The following is a 19,897-nucleotide window of genomic DNA, read 5'->3' as shown; positions in this document are numbered from 1 at the left end:
GGGCTACTGCCAAATCCTGCGCCTCCCGTTCACCCCCTTCCCCCGAGTTCACCCCCTTCCCCCTAGTAAGGTAAGCAGCCCTGCAATGGGGCTACTCACTTTACCGCAGTAAGGTAAAGGCGCTCGTGTAGGGTGTGCAGCCCTCCACAAGCACCCTGGATCCTGCGGAGTAGAGCTCTGCAGATCCTCCTCCGTCCCTGCCCCCGACACACCTCCCTCCGCCCTCTCTCCGCCCCCCACGGCCTCCCCCTCCCTGGAATGCCTCGTCCTGCCCCCATCCCCACCCCCATCTACAGTTCAGTGACTTGGCGGTCCATGAAACCTCGGAGCCGTGGAGGCTGCACAACCGCCCCGCACTAGCCCAGCACTGGCTGGCACTAGCCTAGCACAGGTGGGAGCCCGGCGGTGAGCCCTGCAAAGTGCTTTATGGCACGTTTGCGACTGTGCTCGGCGGCACGGACCACAGAATTTGGATACCACCTATTAACATTACATTGAAAATGTTTCAATATTTTTAGTATTCTCAAATCTAGTTTAGTGTTGCCTGAATGGCAGCAGTTCTCCAAAGTCTCAGGCAGGTGTCTTTGCAGGCTCAGATATTTTTTCCCCAGTGATGCCAGAGACTGAACCTGGCACTGTCTACACGCAACACATTTGCTCTGCCACTGAGTTATGCCCCCAGCAGTGCTTCATATATCCAAATATTCCAATCAGTTTTGAACAATCCACTTCCTCATTCGATTATTTGATTAAAATAACATGAAACAGCATGTTTGCCAAAATTGTCTTGCACCTTCAAAAACTTCTGAATCATAGGATTAAGTAAACGGACTGCAAACTATGATAGTGGAGACAAGAGGGACAAATCTCCTCCTCACCCAAGACACTGGAATCAATAAGAAAGTTTAGCTGAGTGGTGTCCCCTACAGCCCAACCCTTTCATTGGGCTACACTGCCAGAACTCACATTCCGGCTTTGCAGCCTGACTTATGCTGTCACAAAATGCAATGCTCTATATTGTGCTACTGGGCTGCTGCCAGAAATGGCAATGTCCTTCCTGGATCCCCTGGTGCCAGTTAGTCAGGAGAAGGGGTGGGCCTTGGGCAGGGATTGGGAGGAAATGGGGGCAGGTTGGGGGAGGGAAGGGGTGGATTCAGCAGCAGTCATTCATGCTGGATCTTAACCCCTCTTTTAAAAACCTCCCCTTTCTCTTTTCCCTTCTTGGACATACGCCACCAAAATAGGTTAACTTGTTTTCTTGCTCCCAAATAAATACATGATTTCCATTCATTACTCTGGAGAAAAGTAAGGGCTGCACTTGGGGACATTGATGCAATGATGCAAAACTTTCCATTCAGCCATGAAAATGGGTAGCCTGGAACTCAGGGGCAGGATTCTGCAGGAAGAGTACAATAAATTAACCCTTCCACCACATCAGTACCACCCATCATGAATGGCATCTGGATGATCTGTTGTGATGAGGACTTACAATGGTGTATAAAGTGGCACTTGACTCTTTTGGAAGCCCGTGTGGCTACTGGGCTTTCCTGCACCATCACAAAATTATCCAAACTGATATGAAAATCCCAAGGTGGGGGTGTAGATGGTGAAGGCAAGAGGTGCAAATTCTTCCTGAGTTGATTGAAAACCAAAAGGTTGTAACTTAAATTGCATCTGCTAAGGAAAAGGAAGCCATTGAAGGGAGGCATGTGGACAGTGCAGAAGATAGGAAGATGCAAAAAACAAAATAAGACAGAATGCAACAAGAAAATGAGTTGCAAATGGAGAAAAGAGGATGATGCTGAGAAAGAGGCTTACCAAAAAGAAGATAATTACGGCTGATGATGCTACCGCTTGGAAGAAATGAGAATAAGTCAGCATCGTTAGAGCAGAGCAAAGCACAAACAAAAAACAATTTTTAGCAGAAAAGGATTTGTTTGAATTTTTGCACTTTGAGAAATTCAAATGTATGATGGCAGAAGTCACTCCCAAGTATGGTTCTCTTATATTTAGAAGTAGAAAAATTGACTTTTTTTGAGCCTAGCATCCCTCCCTGTGGCTGTTTGCTGATGTTTCTCTTGTGTCTTTTGCTGAATTGTGAGTCTTTGGGGGGGGGGGGCGAGGAACTATTATTTTTGGATCGTGAACCATTTTGAGAACTTTCCTTTTGTTGAAAAAAGGTATACAAATATCTTTAATCATCATAATCATTATTATCATCGTCAACTAATTAATTTATTTTCTCATTTATAGATTGTTTCATCTCAATCCCACCGCTGTGGATGTGCAGTTACCAAATGTCCATTTGGATATTATTATATTTGCCAATACTGCCCTACGTATGTATTACAGATACACGTTTATTAATGTCCTAATTCCAAAATCCTGTAGCATTTGTATTAGCATAAGGTCACACTGAATAGTTATTGCAGTCTAAAGAAACATGATTTTGTGAAAGATGTCCAAAACCATATAGCCAATTGTTTTTCAACTAGCTGGGGATGCCAAGAGAGTTCATAAAATAACTAAAAACCACCAACACCATGGTAAAAGCAGGAAAGGTCAGGAAAAAGCTACACTAAAAAAACAGCAGCAGTGGTGTTGCTAGGGGTGTGTGGGCCACAATGGGTGATGTGCATGGGGGCGTGTGTGTGTGTGTGTGTGTGTGTGTGCAACACCACTACTAGCCAAAATTTTTTAAATCTAAGTATTTTAGAATAATATCATCATGTTATATATCATCCAATGCATAATTTCATGCAAATGCAATCAAACAAACCACATTGAAATATCTCTGTTCTAAAAAGTTATAGCCAAAAAAACCAGGTCCCTGCTGGGGGAGGTATACAAGTTATATATTGACACATGGGAGGCAACAGAGGAAGGGAAGGGGATGGAGGAAAGAGTAGACAGAAGCAATATCTGGGGCAGCTCAAATGCATATTCTGCCAGCACCGGCTGCAGTAAAGCTGCCATAAAGTGCACTCTGGCAGCACACACTGCCAGAGCACCAGCAGGAAGACAAAAGCCTTCCCATGCATCTTCCGAGACTCATTGGAGCTGGTAAGCCCATGCAGGGGGTTGGAGGGAGGTGGGGAGGGGTTTGAAAGGGTTGGGGGTGGAACCGGGAGGAGCTGGGCTAGGCAGAATGGTGCAGTGGTGGGGGGCAGGAACGAGGGTGAATCCAGTCTGGGGGGTGGTGGAATTGGTGGCAGCACACACCAAATCCTGGCTCCCTTCCAGGGCGTAATCCTCCTTCCCTCCAAAGCCTCCCAATCTCCTCCCCTGTGCCTTTTTGGCATGGGTGTATCAGTGGGGGAAGAGAAGGACAGAATCGGGCTCTTAGCCACATGAATTCCTCTGTGGTCTCTGCTACTGCTCCTTGCCTGGGGGCCCCTGTCCCTACTAGATCACCTCTGCATGAATGGAATAAAGTGGAGTCCGTGCCCCTCGAATTCTGGCTGAGGCAATATTTCTTGCCCCCCACCTCTCTTTGACTTAGCCTCTCCCTTGGCTCCCAGGTCTGTCCTTGTGTCCTTCCTCTGGCCATTCTCTTATTTCACCCAGATGGCCTGCCCCACCCTCCCTTCACCTCTATCACTTCTTTGTTTTGTCTTCTGCTTGCTTCCCCTCCTCCTCTGTTTGTTCCACCTTCTCCTCTCTCTCTCTCCACCCTGCTTCACATTCTACATCCTCCCAACTGTTTTCTTTTTCTCTTCCTCTCCCTCCCTCCCTCCTTCCCTCTTGCATCTCTTGTCTCCCCTGCTTTCACTGCTGCCTGTCTTCCACCTTCTCCAACCTCATCTCTTCCCCTCTTCTGGACCTTATTGCTGCTTCCCTCTCTGCCTTTCCAAACCCTCTCCTCTACCTACCACTCCTCTTGCATTCCCCCTTCCTGTCCCTCTCCAACTGTATATCTCCCTCCATCTTCCCCCAATGGAATTACCCTCTGCCTACCATCCATTGTGCCTCAGCAAGCCAGCCATGACAGATGACACCATCCTACAAGACCAGGCCAGTTGTGCTCCTCTGAGTGTCTCAGAAGTTCAGGTGGAGCCACCAGAGTCTTAGGGAGAAACGCAAAGTGCTTAAAGCTTCACATAAAAGATTGGCTTTTCAGAAGGAATTTAAGGTTATGAGCAAGGGAGCGTTTTGCTGCTGTTCTAGGAAGTGGTTCCAAGTGTAACTGAAGTGGAAACTGAAGCAAGAGCGGCTGGATCCAAATCTGAGGCTTTCCCGTTTTGTGAAAAGTTCCGCTTTGCACTGAAACTGACAAGACCCAAAAAGAACAGACGGACAATGATATTTGTGATGCCTTTTTTTAAATTTCAGGGGAAATATAATAGGACCAGATCTGTACAAACCTTACAAAATAGGAGAGCCCTGCGGAAATTGCCCTAACCATTGTGATGCTGGACTATGCAGTAAGTACCGTGGATACTACCCAATGTTCTTTTAAGGTTATGTTCAGTCAAGTAATTATATTCAAGGATTATGGGCAAGTGAATTATGGGCAAGCTCAGTCTTATCTTCTGCTGACCCAAATGGTGCTGCGTGGCTCAGTGGCAATCTTGGCTCCTGTGCTGCCCGGGGCCAGGATTGCAAAATGCCGCCCCCACCAGTAGCACCTGGAGGACTTCTAAGGGCCTGAAAATGTCACTTCCTGTTTCCCCGAGAAGCTGGAAGTGACGTTTTCAGACCCTTGGGAGGCCTTAGAAGGCCTTCTGAGGGTCAGGGAGGCCGTGCTAGTTGAAGTCAGTAAGAAGCAAAGGGAGCAGTGAGCTGATGGGGGCATAGGCTGAGGATAGGCATTCAGTCCCTGCTGTGCTCTCAGTGATACCACCAGGAGTGTGAAGGCATCTGCTCAGAATAGATAGTTTTGTTTTTAAAAATTTAATTTTTTAAAACTTCAATTTGCTTAATTCTGACTCAAATTCAGGGAGAGTTCACCCATCACTAGTTCATAGTAACCCTGCCCTGCTTTTCCCCCCCTGTAAAGTTTATGTGGTTTGGAGATAAGAAATATTGGCCCAATCCTATCCCCCATGGGCACCAAACATTGTGCCTGCAGTGGCTGCTTTACGGCAGATGCAAAGCAGTCTCTGGCAGCACACGCTGCAGGCTTGCTAGTGGGGAGCCCGGAGCTGCCCCATGTGTGCCTGCAGAAGATCTGCCAGTCCAGGCAAGCTAGCCCTGAAGATTAGAGGTGGGGAGGGAGGGGGTTGAATGGGGTGGGGATGGGAAAAGGGCAGGGATGGGATACAGGGAGAGGATGAATCAAGCCTGGGAGTGTGCTTGACAGTGCAGCACATGCTGAATTCTGACCCCCTTCCTGGGCCTGACCAGCCCTTACGGATAAACACAGACTTGCACCAGTGATATTGCTGGCTTAAGTTTGAGTTGCCCCGTAGCAGCTGCTGGGGCTTACCCCAGGGCAAGCAGACAAATGTCCCTTTAACCTGAGGAGACCTCCAGCAGCCAGAAATATCCAGCAAAATGCAGTGGAGGCCACACAGGTGCTGCTGCTTTGCCACGTGGGAATTTTGATAGGATTGGACTGTACAATGAGTAATGTAGGTGACCTTAAGATGCTGACTTAACTGTCCCAGGCTAACAGGTCTTTATGTCAGGAGTGTGTGTGTGTGTGTGTGGGGGGAGGGGTACTCACCAAAATGCTTGCGACAGATTAGCACTGCTGAAAAATTACCCCAGAGTTTCTCAGAGAGGGAGGTGAGCCTCTTTAAAGAGATGTGATGAGTTACTGAACAGGGGTTTGAGCTATTCATTAGCCCTGTGACTCCCAAACTCTCAGGGAATTTAAGGACCGCAGTAAGTCCTTGCGGGGGAGTGGGGAAGGCAGCAGGAGTGGGGGGAAGTGGGCTAAGGAAGTGGCATGCACTTACCAGTCTTTGCTGTAGCCTCCTGGGGGTGCCCCTGCGCGACCCTCCGCAGGGCTCCCCAGCCTCCAGAAAGTGAAAGTGGAGTGATTGTGCTCTGCCTCCGCAAAACCAGAAGTGGAGCACGATCACTCTGCTTTCAGTTTTTGAAGGCTGGGAAGCTCTGCGGAGGATCACCCAGGGCTCCCCGCACCCCGAGGAGGCTACAACAGAGACTGGTAAGTAAATGCCAGTCCCTGCAGCAACCTTAGCGACACGATCCTGGGGATCGCATTGTTGCCTCCCCCCTGCCCTTAAGGAGGCAGAGGCCAGGGCCATCAGGCTGGGGCATTGCAACACCCTAGTTTGAGAAACCCTGCATTAACCCTTCCAAGATCAATGTTTGCTTGTATTCGGTGGATTAAGAGACTGGCAGCCCAACCCTACCTAAATTCTCCCGTGCTAATGCTTGTGCTGTATCCTGCAGGGCAGCCGTGGACCTCCGCAGCCCCGCACTCAGGGCAAAGCTCTGCAATGGTGCCTTTCCATGGGCTATTGCCGCCCCCCCCGCACAGATATCCATCCCCCCTACTCACCAGAGGCTCATGGAGCCTCACGCGACCGCAGCTCATGCCAGAGAAACCTCCATGAGGTTCCCCCGCACTATAAACTGTGCTTCCGGCAAACCAGAAGTACAGTTTCCGCCCCCATGAGGAGTGTCAGGGAGGCTTCTGCAGGGTCCTAGTGGCTGGCGCCTCAGACTTTTGCCCCATCTGCTGCAGGGCCTAGTGACTGGTGCCTGGGGCTTTTGCCCCATCTCACCCTATGGTAGGCACGCAACTGCTGCAGGGGAATTTTGCACTCTGGAGATCTCAAGGTAAGGGGTCATTTGTCCCCTTGTCCCAGGGGAAACCCCAGCCAGAGCAATGGGTCTATTTAGACCTGTGCCAGCTAAATCGCTGATGAAAGTCCAAGTGGATCTGTGGATCAGGCCCTGGATGGGGCATAGGATATGGTGTGTGCCATCCAGCTTTCCTCCTGGGCCTGATTCACCCCCCCCCAATCATCCCCTGCCCTGTTCTGCCCCCTCTCCTGTTCTCTCCTGCTCCCACATTTCTCCCCCACACTGCTGTTTGGGGAAGCCCTTACTTGCCCTTGTGCACACTGGGTTCTGCAGTGGCTCTGGCAGGGAAGTGCAGGCTTCTCACCTGTGCTGTGTAGGGACCCTGTTCCAGCTTGCTTTACAGCATATTTGAGACAGTCGGCACTGATGGAGCACTTGTTCCTCTGGTGCAGAGGCACATAGGATTTTGGCCTAAGAACAAAAAAGAGCTATTACCTGTTTTTCTTCTAGTGGCTGAGTAGATTGCATGTGCTGTCCCCTTGCCTTCACTGATCATCTTCAGAAGCTGGAGGTTTCATTCCATTTCTCATTGGTTGCATGAGGCTGTCCTGGCATGTCCCTCACATAGTCCATAAATGTTGGGGCATGCTATGATGGCCTTGCTCTTTTGCTTTGAGAAGAACATAGGAGCAGCCCTGCTGGATCAGACCAAAGGTCCATTTAGTCCAACATTCTGCTTCTAACACTGCCCAGCTGTGCTATACATAAGCAAGACAGGATGGTTGCAGTTCTTCCCTGTTCTTTGTCTCTACAGTCAGAGGTGTACTGTCTCACTCAAAGTTCAGGAATGCCTCTCTAAATAATTGTCTCCCTCTCATTTCAGCCAATCCCTGTGAAAGGAAAGATGTGTACGCTAACTGTAAGAATTTAAAGAGAGACTTTAGTTGTAAGCACGCGTTTGTAAAAACCCATTGTCCTGAAAGCTGTGAGTGCACTACTGAAATAAAATAATGGCCACATTGTCCCCAAATATCTATGAATGCAGTGGAAGAGGAAGTTTTAAAAAAATCAATTCATTAAATGAATATAACGCTAGCTCCAAATTACAAGACTTCTGCCTCTCTGTATGCTGTCTTCTATATAATCAATGTACCCCTTGTCTTAGCTACAAAATATGGGAATTTATTATGTTCAATGCACAAAATGACTTCTCTGCTTAGCTGCAGTGCCACACTGACAAATCCTCGATTTACAAAGGTAACCCCTTTCTGAAATCTATGCATAATAAACTCATGACAAATTTATTTCTGAGACTTTCCTAAATGTTTCTCAGTAGGTAAAGAAAAAAAAGTGCTGTATTTGACATTTTGCAATATATGTGAAATTTCTCATAAAGTTCTGATCTTATCAATGGATTCACAAATGGAGTACTCATTTTATTTATTTATGAAATGTATGCATCACTAGTTGTTTTCAGCACAGTTCACTTAGAATCCACTAAGTGCTTGGTCACATTGAGGAATATGTTTCCCAACAGTATGTTTGCAGCATCGCTCTAGCATTGCAGCGTGCTTGCTTGTGTGAGTTCTAGGTGAGTTCTTTTGCTGAGGATACAGGCAAGGCTCATGGAGAGAATTGGCCTGTTTAACAAGTCTTCCTGACTGGTAATATCTTGTTAAGTCAAACCGGCTTTCACTGCTTTGCCGTATTATGTTCTTCTAACTGCATACTGACCATGGGCTTGTTCCCATGAAGTTGTGGCCTCCCTTCTCATTTGTCCAAATATGCCTCTTCCGTCTCCCTAGTAAAATGCTCATTTCCCTCACATGGACATTGCTTACTCATCTGTACTTGAGTCCTTCTCTATTGATGCCTTTTCCCAAGAGAGTTGTAAAGCTGGGTATGCTTTCTCTTAGCCTGTCTGTCCTTCCTTCTCTGGTTGTTTTCTTGTTGAAAGCATGGCTGCTGAGAGCTAGCATTGGACCCAGGACAAGATGTTTGATTGCCCCACCCCTTCCTAAATGCATTGGGGTAATAGAAGTGCATTGAAAGTGGATTACAGCTATAGTGGAAACACAGCACTGGATAGGCTGAGATTGAAGTACCCAAATTTATTTTGTAATAAATTTGTTTTATACTATATAGTTTGTTTTGTCATGCCCCCCCCCCCCGAAGCCTGGGCCCTGGGAATTTTGTCCTTGTCCCCTCTCCTCGGGCCTGGGTGAAAGGCTTGTTGATTGCAGATGGTATGAGGGGATTCAAGGCCCCATCTGTACAGGTGCCTTACTATGTGGAAAGGTCCCAGCCAGATCAGAGGTGGCAATGAAGTAGTGGCAGACCTCCCCAGCCCTGCACCCTGGGGTAAAGATCTGTGATGGCACTCCTGTGGAATGTCGTCACTTCCCCGCATGCAAATCCACCCCCCCCTCCCCACATACTTACTTGAAACTCATGGAGCCTTGCGTGACTCTGGGACGTGTCAGGGAAGCCTCTCTGAGGTCCCCTGACAGAAAACTGGAAGCACAGTTTCCGATCCCATCGGGAGCTTCAGAGAGGGTCCTAAAGGCGCTTGAAGCTTCATGCCTGGGACATTTGCTCCATAGAATGAATAGGAGGTACACCACTGCAATGAAAGTCATGTTTTAAAGTGCACACCAATAAGAAAACAAACAAAAACATTGGATATTCCTGTGTGTGCGCGTGCAAGTGCTTGGTGTTTGCATACTGGAGACAGGAAGAAGGCAGGAGAGTTTGATGGGGCAGGATATTTTTGCCTCATTTTAGGTGGCAATTTAGCTGAGGACACAGGCAAGGTTCATATAGAAGTCTGTGCCAGAACGTACCTGCTTAGCATTTCTCTTCCTGACTGGTAATATCTTGTCCTTGAGCTGAAGTATCCAAAGCATCTTCAAGGCCTGCCCCACATAAAGTGGTTTGCACTAATCTAAATGAGAGGTGACCAAGGCATGAGTAACCAAAGCCAGGTCTGTCAGACACAGAAATGGAAATATGCCCTGGAAGAAGAGGTCTCCTTGCTTAGACAAAGCCTACTGAAACCTGAGTGAAATTGTACATTTCACGCATAGTGACCCGTTATTGTAAACATAGTTGAAGTACTAGTAATTGTAGTAAAACTAGTACTCCATATATTCCAGATTTGTGACTCTGCCAGCTAGCTGCAAAATGAAATGTCAAGCCTGACATGACTGATTGCTGGAATGGCTGTCTTCATTCAAAAGACTTATTTGAAAAACCACTCATATGAAGCATTTTTAAACACATACTCCAGTCATCACTGTTGGGGCCTATCAAGGTTTGCTGCCCCCCCCCCCCAATCTACGACAGAGCAAAAGCAACACTGACCAGGTGCAAATTTGTTATGCAGGAAGATACAAAGGAGTAAAAGCACATAGTGCACAGAGAAATTGATGCACTGCCAACCAGAAAATAGATAAATCCATTAAAACTGACACATTTATAACTTAGGCAGAAAAAACCAATAGGATAAATGCACAAGGTAAAGGGTCCTTTCAGACCTGGGGAGAGGAATTAAGAAGCATAAGAGAAACCTGTAGGAGGGGGAAAAGGAGTGAAAACTGGAAGGGGCACATATGGTTCTGGTGGAGATCCAGAAGATCTGCTATTAGAGGGGTGGAAGGGGAAAGAAACAGGACCATTTTCTGTAGAACAAATGCATATTAACTATGACATAAAGAGCAATTATGGCAACTTTTTCCCCATATAAAGAAGCATGGTGAATTAATCCCCATGAACTCTCCCCACCTGAGGTCCTTCCTGCTGCCACCAAGGGAAGATTTTTCAGGTTATATAATGCCTCCACTAAGCAGCCTTTTACCTGTTGCAGTGTTTCTCATACTGTGAGTCAGGACCCACTAGGTGGGTCACAAGCCAATTTCAGGTGGGTCCCCATTCATTTCAATATTTTATTTTTAATATATTAGACTTGATGCTGCCATGGTATGTGACTGCATTTGGGGAAATGTTACAGACCTGCGCTTCTAACAAGCTACTATGCATATTATGACAGTAAATGGGACTTACTCCGGGGTAAGTGTGGGTAGGAATCCAGCCTAGGATTGTGAAAAATTTTCCTGCTTCATGTCACTTCCGGTCATGCCATCACTTCCACTAGTCAAGACAGATTCTCATTCTAACAAGTGGGTCCTGGTGCTAAATGTGTGAAAACCACTGACCTGGTGAATCATCATCATCATCAGCTTCATTGGCATTAGCATCATCGTCATCATCATTATCATTATTGACAATGATGACAACAACATTAATGAAAACAACAACAATAATAAGAACATAAGAACATAAGAACAGCCCCACTGGATCAGGCCATAGGCCCATCTAGTCCAGCTTCCTGTATCTCACAGCGGCCCACCAAATGCCCCAGGGAGCACACCAGATAACAAGAGACCTCATCCTGGTGCTCTCCCCTACATCTGGCATTCTGACTTAACCCATTCCTAAAATCAGGAGGTTGCACATACACATCATGGTTTGTACCCCATAATGGATTTTTCCTCCAGAAACTCGTCCAATCCCCTTTTAAAGGCGTCTAGGCTAGACGCCAGCACCACATCCTGTGGCAAGGAGTTCCACAGACCGACCACGCGCTGAGTAAAGAAATATTTTCTTTTGTCTGTCCTAACCCGCCCAACACTCAATTTTAGTGGATGTCCCCTGGTTCTGGTATTATGTGAGAGTGTAAAGAGCATCTCCCTATCCACTCTGTCCATCCCCTGCATAATTTTGTATGTCTCAATCATGTCCCCCCTCAAGCGTCTCTTCTCTAGGCTGAAGAGGCCCAAACGCCGTAGCCTTTCCTCATAAGGAAGGTGCCCCAGCCCCGTAATCATCTTAGTCGCTCTCTTTTGCACCTTTTCCATTTCCACTATGTCTTTTTTGAGATGCGGCGACCAGAACTGGACACAATACTCCAGGTGTGGCCTTACCATAGATTTGTACAACGGCATTATAATACTAACCGTTTTGTTCTCAATACCCTTCCTAATGATCCCAAGCATAGAATTGGCCTTCTTCACTGCCGCCGCACATTGGGTCGACACTTTCATCGACCTGTCCACCACCACCCCAAGATCTCTCTCCTGATCTGTCACAGACAGCTCAGAACCCATCAGCCTATATCTAAAGTTTTGATTTTTTGCCCCAATGTGCATGACTTTACACTTACTGACATTGAAGCGCATCTGCCATTTTGCTGCCCATTCTGCCAGTCTGGAGAGATCCTTCTGGAGCTCCTCACAATCACTTCTGGTCTTTACCACTCGGAAAAGTTTGGTGTCGTCTGCAAACTTAGCCACTTCACTGCTCAACCCTGTCTCCAGGTCATTTATGAAGAGGTTGAAAAGCACTGGTCCCAGGACAGATCCTTGGGGCACACCGCTTTTCACCTCTCTCCATTGTGAAAATTGCCCATTGACACCCACTCTCTGCTTCCTGGCCTCCAACCAGTTCTCAATCCACGAGAGGACCTGTCCTCTAATTCCCTGACTGTGGAGTTTTTTCAGTAGCCTTTGGTGAGGGACCGTGTCAAACGCCTTCTGAAAGTCCAGATATATAATGTCCACGGGTTCTCCCGCATCCACATGCCTGTTGACCTTTTCAAAGAATTCTATAAGGTTCGTGAGGCAAGACTTACCCTTACAGAAGCCATGCTGACTCTCCCTCAGCAAGGCCTGTTCGTCTATGTGTTTTGAGATCCTATCTTTGATGAGGCATTCCACCATCTTACCCGGTATAGATGTTAGGCTGACCGGCCTATAGTTTCCCGGGTCCCCCCTCTTTCCCTTTTTAAAAATAGGCGTGACATTTGCTATCCTCCAATCTTCTGGTACCGTGGCTGTTTTGAGGGACAAGTTGCATACCTTAGTCAAGAGATCTGCAACTTCATTCTTCAATTCCTTAATAACCCTTGGGTGTATGCCATCAGGGCCCGGTGACTTATTGATCTTTAATTTATCAATGAGGTCTGAAACATCTTCTCTTTTAACCTCTATCTGACTTAACTCCTCAGTCAGGAGGGGCCGTTCGGGCAGCGGTATCTGCCCGAGGTCTTCTGCCGTGAAGACAGATGCAAAGAACTCATTTAATTTCTCTGCCATCTCTAAGTCTCCTTTTATCTCCCCTTTCCCTCCCTCACCATCCAGAGGGCCAACCGCTTCTCTGGCAGGTTTCCTGCTTCTAACATATTTGAAGAAGCTTTTATTATTCCCCTTAATGTTGCTGGCCATGCGTTTCTCATAGTCTCGCTTGGCCTCCCCTATCACCTTCTTACATTTCTTTTGCCACAGTTTATGTTCCTTTTTATTCTCTTCATTAGGGCAAGACTTCCATTTACGGAAGGAAGCTTCCTTGCCCTTCACAGCCTCTCTAACTTGGCTGGTTAGCCATGCGGGCACTCTCCTGGATTTAGTGGAACCCTTCTTTCTTTGTGGTATACACCTCTGCTGGGCCTCTATTACTGTTGTTTTAAGCAGCCTCCATGCACTCTGGAGAGACTGGACTCTTTTTACCCTCCCTTTCAACCTCCTTCTAACCAGCCTCCTCATTTGAGGGAAGTCCGCCCGTCGGAAGTCAAGGGTTTTTGTTAGAGATTTGCCTGGTATTCTTCCCCCAACGTGCACGTCAAAACGGATCGCAGCATGATCACTGTTCCCCAATGGCTCAGTAACGTTTACATCTCTAACCAGGTCCTGCGTACCGCACAAAATTAAATCCAGAGTCACCTGTCCTCTGGTGGGCTCCGTGACTAGCTGATCTAAGCCACAGTCATTTAGCACGTCAAGAAATCCAGTTTCCTTATCGTGACCAGAACACAAATTGACCCAGTCAATATGAGGATAATTGAAGTCCCCCATGATTACAACCCTATCCTTCCTTGTCACCTCCCTGATCTGTTTCCTCATTTCAAGGTCCCCATCAATAATAACCCAGAGAGATAAAAATTGTAACACAATATGGCAGATACAGTCTTTCGAGACTGAAGGTTGCCAACCAACTGTGGTTGAGAAGAAACAATTGATGCTTACTGACGTGGCCATTCCTAGAGATTATCGAATCAAGGAGAAACAATTGAAAAAGATCACAAAATACAAGTACAAAGACCTGGAATTGAAATACAGTGCCTTTGGGGAAGGAAAACAACCGCTATTGCCGTTGGTGCACTAGGTGCAATCCCAAGGCCCTGAAGAAATATCTGGCCAATAAAGGCACTGACAAGATAACAGATGAACAAGTCCAGCAAAGGTGGATACAAATCTTAATAATAATAATGATATAGGATAAAGGATAAATAACATATAAAGGATAGTGAAGAAGATGCCTTGAAGCTAGTTTATCAAGAAAACATACTGAATACTGGGGGTGGTGATAAAATAAAAAAACAAAGCTGGCTTATAAAAGAGATCAAATGAAGATCAGGAAAAAAAATGGCAAAGCAAAGCACTCCATGGCCAGTATATAAAAGACATTGCAGGAAATGCTGACAACAATAATACCTGGCACTGGCTAAGAACAGGTAAATTGAAGAAGGAGACAGAGGTATTAACTCGCAGACAGGGTGGATACTCGCTTGCAGGGCGATAAATTTTGGTCAAGTAATCAAGCTTAAATTATCACCTCGCCTTATTTCTGAGGTTGATCAGAGGGCAGAGCTTTTCAACTCTGAAAAGTTTCCTTTCTCGCCTTTTAAGAAGGTACTGCTTGATCATTAGAAGCAATGCAGAGATCATTAGAGGACTGTTAATTTCTATGGTAACCCCTCTGGGAAATTCCAGCCAAAGTTAACCTTTTATTCTCCTCCAGAGAAAAGGGCTAAACTTTGTTCCATTTTGCAGATGCTTTGCATTTGGCAGAGGTCTTTTTTTAAACACCAGGATGTCAATCCTCCTTTCCATTTGAAACAAAATCCCAGACTACAATTCAGTGCACCATTACTTAAGAATAACACCCATGGAAAGCAGTGGGCCTACTTCTGAGTAAAAAGGATTGCAACTATATGCAGCTGCCTTTGCACTGTTTTGCACCAGAAGTGTCCTGAGAAATTCTTGGTAATTTATCACTTTCTATATTATGTTTCAACATTTTCACTGTGCTGGTTTTCAATCACTGATTCATTCATGAATTGATGACCAAAAACTAGCTATTGGTGGGGCTTTCACAGCCAACTAGCTACCTCCCTTCCTGCCTTGCTGGCTCTGCAAGGCATTCTGGAGCCATTATTCCATTCTTTTTCAAGTATCCCTAAAGGTCCTGTTGAGTGCCCCTGGGGCTACATGAACCCCAGGTTGGGAACCACTGTTTTACTGGTATGCTGCTTACAGTGCACTTACTCTAATAATGTTTATAAAAAGGTGGTGAAGACCAGAATTTAAAAAGAATAAAAAAGTATCTTATGAACTTTTACTATGTTTTTAATAAATTAGAGACTGTACAGTTCTTGGGTAACAATTACTGGTAGGTTATTTTTCAGGATCTGGCCTCAGATAAAATCAGACAAAACTATAGTCAGACCCCCCCCCCCAAGTTTAACCCCAGACTTATCTGAGGGTCTTATAAAATTCCATGATTTTGGCTCAAAACCTGTCCTTGGCTTATCTGTGAGATCGACTTATAGACGAGTGTCTGTGGTGATTTTTGGCTGCCCAAGACCAGGCACTGAGAACAAATGCATATAGAGTCAAAATTGGGAGAACATCTATGGATAGCAAATGTTGCCTGGGTAAAGATGCTGATGAATGGTGCAGCACCTTGCTCCATGGTGGAGCTGCTGCAAGAAGATCGTGCAGATTATTATTATTATTAACAGTATTTATATACCACTTTTCAACTAAAAGTTCACAAAGCAGTTTACAGAGAAAAATCAAATAACTAAATGGCTCCCTGTCCCAAAAGGGCTCACAATCTAAAAAGATGCAAATGAATGCCAGCAGACAGCCACTAGAACAGACACTGCTGGGGTGAGGTGGGCCAGTTACTCTCCCCCTGCTAAAAAAGGAGCACCCACTTGAAAAAGTGCCTCTTACCCAATTAGCAGGGGTAGATTGACTACAGATTGACTACAAAGAAAGGCACAACAAAGTGCAACAATAATTCACTGGAAAAGTATAAACTGCCTGCAAGTAACAACTGGTGGAACCACAAAATTGAAAAAGTAGTAGAGAATGAAGAAGTCAAAGTGCTTTGGGATTTTAGAATACAAACCGACAAGAATCTGCCACACAACACACCAAACATAACCATCATTGACAAGAAGGATAAGAAAGTCTGATGGATAAGAAAGATAGTAGACATTGCAATACCTGGTGACAGCAGAATAGAAGATAAGGAACTGGTAAAATCACCAAGTATAAAGACCTGCAAATAGAAATTGAAAGACTGTGGCACAAGAAAGCAAAAGTGATCCCAATAGTCATAGGGGCCTTGGGTGCTATCCCGAAAAACCTGGAAAAGCACTTGAACACCATCGAGATGAGCACAAGTACCATCACAAAATGCTGCCTTGCTAGGAACGTGCATATACTTCGGTGACATTTGTAACACAACATCATGAAGACAAATAAGACAAATAATAGCTACCTATCCTAGGTCCTTAGAAAGGACTTAACAACAACAACAACAACAACTTATGACAATACAGGATGCTCTACATCCACGTAGTGATACAGGGAGCAATCCACACCTGGAGTAGGCAAGCCAGGAGGCTCGCGCTGCATCCAATGCAGATTCTTTGGCTGCAGCGGCTCAGCCAGGGACAAGGGGAAGCTCTTCCCCTTACCTCTGGGTAACGGCTGCTTGCCCCAATGGGTCTCCTTGGACCTGTGCAACCTCTGGAGGTGGCTCAAGTCTGAGGAGAGCAGAGCATCTTGAAGCCACTCCATTCTCTGTAGGGATGGGGGTTGGGATCCGGGATAACTGCCGGGTCCCAGCTCCGCCCAGCTCCCTGCGCGCCCACCCTCCCCGTCCAGAAATGCCCCCCCACCCCCCCATGCCTACCGTTGCTGCTTGTGTCGGTGTGGGTACAGCTTCTGCATGCACCGATGCGGTTTCCTCCCACAGAATTGGAAACGTGCTTTACGGCACGTTTGCAACCCTCCTATGCTGGTCTAAGGGACTTGGACCGGCATAAGGCATGTTTAGGATTGTGCCCACAGACAGATTGTATTTGCCTTGAAAATCTGGCAGCACAGGGCTTTTGCAAATAAAACCAACAGTGGAGGAAGAGGAATATGCTTTGGCTGATTATGTAAAAGAGAGTCAGGAACAAGCACTGGTTGAAGTAAAGAGAGCTGACTAAAAGCTAAGCAAACTAAACAGGAGTATAAGAAAAATGCTATGAAAACAAGAACTGAAAGCTGGCACAATAAAGCACTGCATGGCCAATATATGGAAAAGATAAAAGACAAGATAGATAATGAAAACACCTGGCTACGGTTAACATCTGGAACCTTAAAGAAACAGAGTCATTAATATTAGCAGCCCAAGAGCAGGCTATTTGAACAAATGCAATAAAGGCCAGAATTGAGAAATCATCAAATGATGCAAAATGCAGGCTATGCAATGAATCTGAAGAAACAATTGATCATATACTCTGTTCCTACAAGATCTCACAGACTGATTCTATCCAAGAATCTCTTCAGATATTCCAAGTCTTTTAATATATGAGAACATCAAACATTATTTATTTCAGTTGGTACTCATTTGTTTGCTGTCCCATAATTAAGCAAATAGAAGGAAGAGAGTTTCTCTGGGGACATTTTATACGTCCTACATGCGCTAATATTTGACTTTCCTTTCACACCCACACAGAGACACACACAGTCACAGACACACCATGACCTTTTGCGGTTCTTCTCCCTTTATCCTTCACAAACAAGGAAAAGTGACTCTCATTTAGCAAAGAAACAACACACTGTTTCTTTCAGACTGCTGAGGAAACCTGTTGTAAGTGAAGTAACTTTGCCATTGTAATGAGTCAGCACAAAAGTATTTTGCCCTGAGGAAGATCAGAAGTTCAAAACATTTGGACATTTTATATTCTGTAATAAATTTTCATTTTTTCAACAATTGTTTCAGACCTTGCCTTTTGAGGGGGCATGGATGGTTAAAGGGGGCAGGAGGTCTGGCTCAGTTTGTAGAGCTGCCACCTTGTATGCCTGAAGATCTGAAGCTGCCAGTTCGAAACAACCGGAAGTACCTGAGAACTGACGACACGCTGATATACTGATGAGCTGACCCTTGGTGGCAGAGAGGAGTTGCTGTCAAGTGGAGCGTGGGAGGCGAAGGGCCAGAGAGAGGCCAGACCGGGAAGGAATCCAGCTGGAAGGAGGAGTTCTATGAAAGACTAGAATTATTCAATTGTAAGGTTTAGAACAGCCTGCCTATGTAAACCGCCTTGGATTAAAGTCTGAGGAGAAATCTGACGACCAAAGAAAGGCGGTATATAAATACCTGTATAAATAAATAAATAAAGTAGCTCAAATTAAGCCCTACCCAAAGTCAACCCAAGAACTCCTGATGCCTGAAATGGCATGCCAAATGCTTCTCTCCTGATTCAGTGATGTGCCAGCCTCTGCTCCCTCCCTATTCCAATGCTCTAGCTCAGTATTCTCCTCCACCCCCTACATTTCTTCTCTCTTCCAGTTTTCCTTTTCCAATCCAGGAAGTGTAAGGAGAAGGAAGAACAATGCAAGTAAGTAGGTGATAGCACCTTACAGAGATACAACTTACAAGAGCAGAGATGGGTGCCCCCAACCAATCTGCTGTCTGAGGTGACAGTTTTAGTTGGCCTCATGGATGGGCTGTCCTTGACCCTTCCCAATGCAGAAAGTGTGCAAGGAAAGCTTGCCCTCAAGACTCAATCATATGGCTGGGGTGTTAGGGGAGTGGAATAACTTAGCTCCAGGGATCCAAGGAAGCCTGGCCTGGGTGCAAGAGAGGCAAAAATGAGGCTAAATAGTAGATCATGTTTAGTAGACTGCCCCCACTTGCTATTTATAAATGAAACGATCTCCTTGTTGGTCCACATTCCTTAATTAGGTGTACATTACATTTGCACTGAAAATGCCTAGCACTGGCATTTGCAGTTACAGGACTTGTTGACTGCCTTCTTGTAGAGCACTTATATTCTCACAGTAGCTTCAAGCCCCAGAGGTCCTCAGTACATTTCCTGTGGAAAGTTAGGAGGAGCCAATAGGATGTGGCAGCTGCCTGGCAGCAGGATGGAGGGACAAGCACCAAAATAATCTTGGACAGAATTTGAGGATCTAGAGACAATGGGAGCCAGTGCTGCTAAAAGGAATCAGGCTGGGCCCCAAAGGATACATGAATAAATGAGTTAGGCCTCTAGTCTCTAAAGGGCATACCCCATATCTATACTCACTGCACAGTTAACAAAAAAGGAGAGCCTTCTCCTTTGCTAGATGTAATGTGTTCCTGTTTGCTGTTCTTTTTGGGAAATTTCATAAGATAGCTCATGCTGAAAGGTGATGTCCTTGTGGGCCGGGATGTATTGAGACCATTGTCCGCTCCATTCTTTATTGTCCCTTTTACACTGAGATCCATCAAAGATATCTGGATCCTATATTGAGAACAAGAGGAGGATTTACTGATGTGGCAAGAATACATTACCTCCTAAGTGACTCATCTGTGGAAATAACCGATACTGTGGCAACTTTCCTGTATTAGCTCGCTGAACTGCACAGTCGAGAAGTGGATTTGCTTCTTGGCAGACCAAATGTATATAGTTTGCAGATTTGTTCGTTTTACATGCCAATAAAGGATTCTATTCTATTCTGTTCTCTAAAGGGTATTAAACACTCTCACACACACACCCCTGATGCTAGATCCCATGGCCAGGGAAGAAGGATTAAAGGATGTTTTTGTCACTTGTGTAAATACATTCAAGCCTTACGGTTGTGTTTGGCAATACAGTACAAACCAGGCAGCTAGAAATGTATGAAACTTAAACAAAAGAACCCCAACCCACCTTCCAATATTCAAAATGGACAAATGTAATGTCAGTATTCCAAAGTAGATAAGGGATGTGGAAGGGAATTAAAGGGAAAAGAAGAGGGAGGGCTCCTGTGTTACAAGTTTGAACAGGTCTACAAAAGGATGCCTGGGCACC

General features: G+C 45.7%; 1 protein-coding gene across 1 annotated transcript in view; it reads left to right on the top strand.

Annotated features, from left to right (window-relative positions):
* The window catches only part of LOC136645915 (cysteine-rich secretory protein 3-like), a 75,305-nt gene that overhangs the window by 7,951 nt on the left and 47,457 nt on the right, over positions 1-19,897 (top strand). Inside the window, exons 5-7 of the mRNA XM_066622373.1 lie at positions 2,254-2,339; positions 4,333-4,424; positions 7,604-7,676. Coding sequence (XP_066478470.1) covers positions 2,254-2,339; positions 4,333-4,424; positions 7,604-7,676 — 251 coding nt within the window. The remainder of the gene's footprint in view (positions 1-2,253; positions 2,340-4,332; positions 4,425-7,603; positions 7,677-19,897) is intronic.

Source organism: Tiliqua scincoides, chromosome 1, assembly GCF_035046505.1.
Source record: "Tiliqua scincoides isolate rTilSci1 chromosome 1, rTilSci1.hap2, whole genome shotgun sequence".
In the NCBI taxonomy this organism is placed as follows: domain Eukaryota; kingdom Metazoa; phylum Chordata; class Lepidosauria; order Squamata; family Scincidae; genus Tiliqua; species Tiliqua scincoides.
Note: the sequence above shows the minus strand (reverse complement) of the source record. Positions and strands in the feature narration are given on the sequence as shown.